The sequence below is a fragment of the Triticum dicoccoides genome, chromosome 3B (assembly GCF_002162155.2).
Source record: "Triticum dicoccoides isolate Atlit2015 ecotype Zavitan chromosome 3B, WEW_v2.0, whole genome shotgun sequence".
Taxonomy (NCBI): domain Eukaryota; kingdom Viridiplantae; phylum Streptophyta; class Magnoliopsida; order Poales; family Poaceae; genus Triticum; species Triticum dicoccoides.
Genome location: NC_041385.1, coordinates 617848261 through 617856509, shown reverse-complemented (window position 1 = coordinate 617856509; position 8249 = coordinate 617848261). Strand labels below are relative to the sequence as shown.

The window sequence follows — 8249 nt, the reverse complement described above, 5'->3', positions numbered from 1 at the left end:
CTGAGGTCACTTTCTAGAGGAAGAAGAGCTCATAGTTCATTTAGTAGAGAATCGTAGTGCCCAAGGTTGTTCAAATCCTAGTTGTAATCCTTCTTGAAATTCATTTAGTTAATCCATGTTGAAATCCTAATTTAAAAACTTTCATTGTCGAGGTGAGGAAGGATGGTGTCTTCTAGCCATTGATAAACGGATCCCACGCGGGGAAAAAAATATATTATGTAACGTGTTTTTATGGCGATTATGTGTTTGCACTTTACCTCGGCAATCTCCATATGAATATGGAGCATGCTCTATATACAGTACGGAGTCTGTCCACTTGGCAACTCTGCTAGAGTTGCTTTAACCGTGCTCGATGTGGACTATCTTCTGAGTGAGGACATCAACCATAGGTCGTTGGCATTCATGCCCGAAATCTAACGGCTTTATTGTCTTTTCTTTCTTTTTAAAATTGTTCTTTGCTCTTTATGCTTTAGTAAATAACTCTTCTACTCATTCTCCTATTTTTCTATCTTAATATGAATTGAACAGAGCGTCTGCCTTTTCCGTAAAATGAAAGCAACAATAACTATTTTAAAGGATGTACAATTTCCCGTTTCAATATATGCAGCTACTGCTAGTATTTGTTAGTGGACTATCTTGACCTGTCTCCGGAAAGTTTGGGTTGATCTTGATGAAGTAGCGCTTCAGAACCAGAGAGCGATGCAAAAAGCAAGTACAATGGCCAACTCTCTTGGATTCCTCTGTGTTATAAGAACATGAAACCCAATCAGGAATGTCTCTGAATATAACAATGCGAAGTGAAGTGCCCATGCCCAAAAACAAAAGAAGAAGAAAACTAGGCTTCCATAAATTGTAAGCAGATTCTTGTCGCTCAAAGGCATGACGCATCGACTGTCATTGTCATTGCAAAAAGAAAGAAAAAACCGTCATTGAAATTGTTTCAGTAGAAGCAAACACGTTTCCTGTAAGTCAATACATCTAGACCCAGCAGACCAGCAGAAATGCAGCATCTTATACTGAAACAAAAAAGACTAGTTGACAGTTCAGTTAACGGGGGCAAACCTTGTGTCCTGGGCTTGCTCTTGTGTGCTGAGCAATTTGCAGGTGCTTTCCCCTGCATGCCTCTGGAAGTTCGCCGTCATAAGCGTTGCAAACGTAGGCTTCGAAATTGGTGTAATCCTTGCAGAATGACAGGTAACGCCAAATCAGACCGATAAATTCAGGAAAGTGTTTCTCCGATGAAAGTAAGCGGCAACTCACATCGCCAAGGGGTCTCCCATTCACGACCACCCAAGGCACAAACTTATGAGGGGGCTGGAGAGCATTCGTCTCTGCCGCATACCGGAGTTCGAGCTGCAAATTCAGTTGTTTGTTATCAGATGATTAGAGAGGATCGACTGCCATTGGCCAACCCAACAGTCAACTCACCTGCCTACCGTATCCTGAGTTGTAGCAGTCCAAGACAGGCTGAGAGACCAGACCAGCTTCGTGAAAGCATGACTGCCACGCGCCCCATTTCTGAGTCAGAACCAAATGCTCGATGCAATATATGAAAGGGAAATGCCGTTCCTGTATTCAGGAGAAAGCACACTGACACTGCTTAGTGCACTGCCTTAAATTCAGTTGATCTGAGTGACAGATGAGCTCGAGAGATTTATCATAGATGGACAATTACTGAATTATTACACGCTAAAACATGAATTAGATAAAAAAAACAGAGGGTATATGCATGAAGAGGCATTACCGCATCAGGCCAGACACTGATAACGCAAGCTTGTATGGCGTTGAGTCGGCACTCATCCTCCCCATGCTGCAAAATTAAGAAACCCAGCAGAGGTAAATACTCCGAGGAGATAATGCAAAGAACGAACTCGTAATGAAGGACATGAGGCCTACGATGGAGAGCGGACCTGGCAGGTCATGGATCCGTCGGGCGAGACGCGCCCATTGCCGAAAGGGACGAGCCGGAGGTCGACATTGGAGGAGAGGCCGTTCCGGAAGATCCTGGCAAGGTCGTTCACGACGAAGCCCGAGCAGAACGGGCACAGCGTCTCGTAGTAGACCGCCACCGAGACCCTCCGGGCAGCGCAGGCCGGAGAGAGACAGAGCAGGACGAGGACTGGAACCAGGACCTGAGGAAGAAGAGGCAGGGGAGCCATGGCGGCGGAGAAAACCCACTAGCCACTGTAGTTTAAGATCGAGGCTAGGTATGCGTGTGGATGAATCTATTCTATGCGCGAGAGATGCTTTTCTTTGGAGGGGGTAGGAGAGGGAGCAGGAGATGCTCTTGATCTATTGGCAGGCAGCCTTTGTTGGAGCGGTTATCCTTTTCTCCCAGGTTGCGCGGGAGGGAGGTTTTATGAAGTGATGCTCCGGGTCAGGCCGGCGCATCAAATCAAGTGACCCAACTTTGAAGCTTTTGCCACTTGCTAGTGTATTATAGACTTCTAGTAGTAGTACATTTTCTTTTGATGTTGTGGCGTGTCACGTGGGGCTGATGTGGGGCTCAACTGTTCCAAGTTCCGTATCACGCATACCTCGGAGGGCTGCTATGCCTATGATTAGATTAGGGATGAAAATGAAGTGGGAACTTTCCGTCTTTGGAAGAACGAAAACGGAGAGGAAATATGAAAACGGAGACACGAAACTGCAAAACAGAAATGGAAATGGAATATTTTTATGCAAAGACGAAAACAAATATGAAACGATGTTTTTCGGTGGAACAAACGTGGGAACAAAACTTTCCGTTTATGTGAATATGGAATTTCCGCTTTTACTATAGGCTTATAGATGCTTTGTAGCTCAACCATCAAACCGCACAATGCGCAGAATAGATCATTTGGCCAAACTTCTACTACCATATACGTACTCAACTAAATCGTATGTGCAATTGTCCAGTACTACTGCTACAATACTACACTAAGTTGCTAACATAATCATATTATTTTGTAGCCAAGGTACATTTCACTAAATATTTTTGTTTTTATGTTTATTTTCTATGACTCAAGGCGCTTTTAAGTTCCGGTCAATGTTGACGTCTGTATCCGTGTCCGCTTTGCATTCGCTCCATGACTGTTTTCGGTAGTATCTGTTTTCGTATTCATTTTCGGCGTTTCTGTATTCATTTTTGCTTCTGCAAAAAATATGAAAGCAAATATGATAGCGACCAGTTTGCGCTCCGGTTTCATCCCTACCTATGATCACAGGAATTTCACAAAGACTTTTTAAGGATTAGAATCGTTAGAAAATTTTCCTACATTGGTCATTTGGTTCATGGAATTGAATCCTATAGAAATTTTCCCTAAGGAATCATGTGTACTACATGTCATAGGAAATCTAGCATCCAGTGCAACTCTTTTTGTACAATTCCTTTGTTTTGGTTGTGGCATCAAACACTCTCTACTTAATCCTACAGGATTCAAGTGTATATGTCACTCCAATCATGTATTTTTCAATTCCTTTGATGATGTTCTAGGTGTGTAGTGGCTGCATTTGCAGCCTCATGCGGAGGCGAATGGTCAACAATAGTAGAGACCCCCACAAAAAGAAACAATATTAGAGACCCCCGCCTCACCCAGCCAGCAGTGGCGGCGATTGTCGCCCTAGTTCTTAGGAGGTGTTGGTAGACATAATGTGAGAATCATTGGTGGATCGACACGGGTGGTAGCACATGGTTGCTTGGCTATTATGCATGCTGCCAGTGGACACGAAGTATGCGCCATCGGTTGCATGGCGTGAGCATCGCACATGGTGAAAAGCGGTGGAAGAATGGGCCTGCAAGGCTTTCCTGTCAGTTTTGCCTACTTGCATGCTCGGTGTCCTGTCTTGGGCCGCAGTTGGATGACGTCGTGTGAAGATGGAGCATGGCTATCGGATGACCCTGTGGGGTGCTTGGCGGTACCAATGGTCTTTGTCTGCAGTTTGCGTCCGATGGATGGCCTTTTTGGTGGGATCTTCGTGGTGGCGGTGACCTTGTTGATGCTGGCGAGTGTGCCATGTTTTGCTCCTCGTATATGTGGTATGTCTGGGTGTGTGGTGTTGTTCACGTCAGGGTTGTGGGCGTGTATGACTGTTGAAGCGTGACAATGTGGCTTGCAGGAGTGACTTCTTTATTAAAAGTGGGGCGATAACCAAAGTTACTTATATCTGGTGGTGCTTTTGAGCACAGAGTTTCGAGCTCTGAAATGAAAAGTCTAGATCTGACCTGCTTTGATTGTAGCCGGCAATGGTGATGTTTCACATCATACCCTAGTTGGAGACATTGCTTGGAGTTTGCTCGGACTTATTCTTGGGGTGAATTTTTTTCAAGATATAGCCTCCATGAGTGGATCGGGCGACAACGACACTTATACGTTGTACCCTTCTTGGAGGCATTGTTGTTGAAACACTTTTCACAAAGTTCGGATGATGCCATTGGCGGTGGTTGATGTTGATGGTTGTTGTATATCTGAGTTCGCTTCAACATGACTTTCATAGATCGTGGTTTTTTTCATTGTGTGTGTATGTTGATGTTGCTAGTGCATCCTAATTATGCAGAGGCTAGGTGTGTGTGCTCATAGTCCTTGTGTTCTCTCGATGCCATATTATGAGTCAACCCTTTATCGGAGAAAATATCCACTTTTGACTTGAAAAACATTCAGCTCTATAAAAACACTTGCTAGTGCATTAGGGCTCAACCGCTTTGGAGAATTTTCAAATCAGAGGAATAGGAAAGGAATTTTCCATGAGTTCTCACATGATAGTAATAATCTTAAGGAATCAGGTTAGTATGGACATAGTCCAAAGAAATCTAGTACCTCAATTCCTATAAAACAAAAGCTAAATATAGAGAAAAAAGACATACGTCAAAATCCATTATTGGGTTATGAAGAGCATTGTTTCCCCCAAAACAAAGAAAGAAAATGTGAAGAACATTCCAAAACCAAAATCACTGATCGACAACACCAGATGGTTTTGTTGAGACTAGGATATCAACAAGTCAAAATCTTGGGACCTCTTTATTCGTTTATTCAAAAATAAATTAATCTTCAGCCGCTTTGAAATGTATGATTTTCATAGCAAATCTTCAATGTTTCAATCCTTCGAGGTTTTTCTCTTAAAAAACTTCAGGTCATGGGATTTGGGTTGACAAATTTTTGTGGGATGTAGTCAAACTTCTGAGGGATGTATTTTTATGCATCAATTTCATTGGATCCTAGTATATTTTTCCTTTTGAAAGTCCAATGCACATACACTCTCTCTACTATCTCTCTTTAATCACCCAATATATTACTCCCTCCGTCCGGAAATACTTGTCATCAAAATAGATAAAAGGGGATGTATCTAGATGTATTTTAGTTCTAGATACATCTCTTTTTATCCATTTTGATGACAAGTATTTTCGGATGGAGGGAGTACCATGTTTGTTTCATGTGCACTATCTAAAGACATCGGTAGCAAAATTCTTGTGTTTCGAGATCCTATGTTTCTCCTATTCAAAATACTATAACATTTCAATCAGTTTTTGAACTTTGACCTAGAGGGTGATCATGCAATTATTTCTGTTAGGTTACCCAATTAAACAAAGTTAAGAAGATGAATGCAAGGGGATGGATCCCAAGAGAGATCAGATCCGAACTCTCTTTCCCCTATTTCTTTTGCTTTGAACTTCTTTTTGTCACTACTTGTTTCCTTTCTATTATGCTATACACTTCATAATTTTTAGCTTTTTCAGATGTTCCTTGTTGCTTTATGATGATGCTTGGTTCCTTTGTCACTTTACACTTTCAGTTCAAGTAGGGAACTGTTGAAACATGAAATGGAAAACATGCATTATTGATCATGGTTACGTGCAGGACGGCAGTTCTCATACAGCAGAAAAACTTTCCCGCAACAGTCTTCAAACCTGGCATACACAAAATGTATATTTGTTCACAGTCACAGGCTAGATTTCCCCTTTGCTCCTTAAGCAATCCACCGTGTCACTGACAGTTTTGTCGAATGGGGTGAAATGAACACCCAGATCGATCAATTTCTTGGACGGAGCCTTCGATCTCACCAACCAGCCCTGTTTGTCCTCCTGGATCCTGAAGTAAAAAAAGAAGAGATCAGCAGCATTAGAACACTGCATCTGGTGGAGAGGTGATGGATGGTTCTAGTAGATGTATCACCTCTGAACCGGGAATTCGGGGTAAAGATTAGCAAGTTGATCGTGGAAATCGATGAGCCGTGCGGCGGACTCCAAGCACAAGTGACGTCCCTGCGCTGACGTGTTCTCATAGAGCACTACCAGAGATTGTGCCACATCTCTGACATCGACGCAGCCAATGAAGAAGAGGTCCATGTCAAGCCTTTCGCCTGGACAGTGTAGTTTGCAGTTTGCACTCTTAGATGAGTACTCTGTACTAAGCAACGGAAAAGTGCAGGAGTTGTTGCAACTGACTGACCTCCCAGAAGCAGCATCAGCAGACGGAGACTGGGAGTAGCTGCTGGGGTCAACGTTGGGCCAAGCACCAGCGCCGGATTCAGCACAGCCAGCTGCAGTCCTTCCTCTCCGGCGAAGTCCCACGCAGCCTTCTCTGCCAGCGTCTTAGATACGTTGTACCAAAGCTGCAATTCAGACAGAGGAACTCAGCATAACTCCAAAAGCCTCCGTAGAGAAATATAAGAGCGTTTAGATCACTAAGGGAGTAGCATCTAAACTGGATCCTGCAAGCGTTGACATGATGCACCTCAAGTTTCTTGAGGATCTCAGCGTCGGCCCAGGAGTCTTCATCTATGACCTTGCCGGCAGGCCAGTCGGGACTCGGACACATGGCCGTCTGCGACGACACCAGCACGACACGCTTTATGCCGCTGTCTTTGGCGGCGCGGAGGACGTTGAGCGTGCCGTTGACCGCCGGCAGCAGCAGCTCGTTCTGCGTCGATGGAGCACAGAACAAGTTAACTTGCGTATATTATTCAGACTGTGCAGTGATGGAACTCTGAAGTCTGAACTATCCGGCGGCAATATAAGGAGTTGTTATGGAGAAAGTAGTTGCCTCGGGGTCTCGTGCGGGCTGCAGTATCACGGGGGAGGCCAGGTGGAAGACGCCGTGGACGCCCTCGACCGCCGGCCTGACGGACGCGGGGTCGAGGAGGTCCATCTGGAACAGCCGGAGGCGCGTGTCCGCGCCGTCCAGAGCCTGCAGGTGCTTCGTCTCGCCCTCGTCCTCTGCAATGGCAATTCGATCAAACAATCTTGCGTCGACTCGATTCAGTCACAGAGAGAGAGGAGGATAGCTTGATACATACGGAGGTTCTGGACGGTCGCGTGGACGGTGTAGCCGCGGTCGAGGAGGAGGCGGACGAGCCAGGAGCCGATGAAACCGCTGCCGCCGGTCACGCAGACGAGCCCGCCGCGAGCACAGCCGCTGTCTCCGCCGGTCAACTCCATCTCGCCGGTAGTCGGTACGATCCACACGTCTGCCGCTTGCCCACTCTAGTCCTACTCGGCCTTGAAAGAAACAGAGTGGTAGAGGGGAGGTGTGCCGTAAGACAGTGACGCGGCTGCAATCAATGAAAGCTGCTGTCGATTTGGACGCCGAAGAATTTGTCGGCATTCTCCCGGGGAAGAATTCACATTCACCCACATCGATGACCACCATTATTTCAGGTCGCTATAAGGATAATGGCAAGTTTTCCCACTAGCCAAGTAGATTGCGCCATCTATGCAGCATACAGTATACAGTATGCTGCCCCAGTCCAAGCGTCGAATCCTTAGAGTAGCCAACAATCGGCTATAAAGATTTGACATGTTATCTAGAGTCAACCTAATAGCCGGCTTGTACAACCAGTGCATATAAACACTCGAGATGTCAATATTGAGGAGTTATGCTCTACATGGAGCACTCCGATACTGACATGAAAGAAGATCAATATAAAAAATTGGGAGCTATTTTCTCAAATAGGAAAAATGGTATTGAGTGCTCACTAGCTCTTAGCTGTGTGAAACACTCGGTAGGTGTGGGGGTTGTGAAGAGGAAAGGGAAGAGAAGGAACTTATAAACATAGAAAAACCCTTCCCTGGTTCCCTAGATTTCTATACAACTTATAGATAAAAACTAGAGAGTACAAAGAAAATATAGGAAAAAATGAAAGGAGTTTTCTGGAATGTTAGAGGTATAGATAAAGATCATAAGAAAAGTTATGTGAGAAATGATTATGGATCATAAACTTGATTTTGTTGGTATTTCTGAAACCATCAAAAAAGATTTTACTAAGAATGAATT

General features: G+C 44.6%; 2 protein-coding genes across 3 annotated transcripts; both read right to left on the bottom strand.

Moving 5' to 3' along the window:
- Positions 1-539: 539 nt before the first annotated feature.
- LOC119281668 (gamma-interferon-responsive lysosomal thiol protein-like) lies at positions 540-2240 on the bottom strand. 2 transcript variants are annotated; one of them, XM_037562135.1, is made up of 6 exons: positions 1911-2240; positions 1745-1810; positions 1429-1569; positions 1261-1353; positions 1063-1179; positions 540-740 (listed from the first exon to the last, which is right to left on the bottom strand). In XM_037562135.1, the coding sequence occupies exons 1-6, from the start codon at positions 2157-2159 to the stop codon at positions 684-686; spliced, it is 723 nt and encodes a 240-aa protein (XP_037418032.1). In that variant the 5' UTR covers positions 2160-2240; the 3' UTR covers positions 540-683. The 2 variants fall into 2 exon arrangements, with proteins under 2 accessions (XP_037418032.1, XP_037418031.1); XM_037562134.1 differs by having other exon boundaries at positions 1063-1353.
- Positions 2241-5793: 3553 nt separating this feature from the next.
- LOC119281667 (phenylacetaldehyde reductase-like) lies at positions 5794-7540 on the bottom strand. Its single transcript, XM_037562133.1, has 6 exons — positions 7273-7540; positions 7020-7192; positions 6711-6896; positions 6426-6588; positions 6150-6336; positions 5794-6065 (listed from the first exon to the last, which is right to left on the bottom strand). Exons 1-6 carry the CDS (start codon positions 7412-7414, stop codon positions 5924-5926), a joined length of 993 nt encoding a protein of 330 aa, XP_037418030.1. The 5' UTR covers positions 7415-7540; the 3' UTR covers positions 5794-5923.
- Positions 7541-8249: the final 709 nt, after the last annotated feature.

Coding starts and splice junctions, on each gene's coding strand:
- LOC119281667 (XM_037562133.1), bottom strand. CDS start 7,414: ATGGAGTTGACCGGCGGAGACAGCGGCTGTGCTCGCGGCGGGCTCGTC. Junction 7,193..7,272: donor CGCGACCGTCCAGAACCTCC/GTATGTATCAAG, acceptor TTGCCATTGCAG/AGGACGAGGGCGAGACGAAG. Junction 6,897..7,019: donor AGCCCGCACGAGACCCCGAG/GCAACTACTTTC, acceptor CCATCGACGCAG/AACGAGCTGCTGCTGCCGGC.
- LOC119281668 (XM_037562134.1), bottom strand. CDS start 2,159: ATGGCTCCCCTGCCTCTTCTTCCTCAGGTCCTGGTTCCAGTCCTCGTC. Junction 1,811..1,910: donor ACGGATCCATGACCTGCCAG/GTCCGCTCTCCA, acceptor TTAATTTTGCAG/CATGGGGAGGATGAGTGCCG. Junction 741..1,062: donor GAGCAAGCCCAGGACACAAG/GTTTGCCCCCGT, acceptor CTTATAACACAG/AGGAATCCAAGAGAGTTGGC.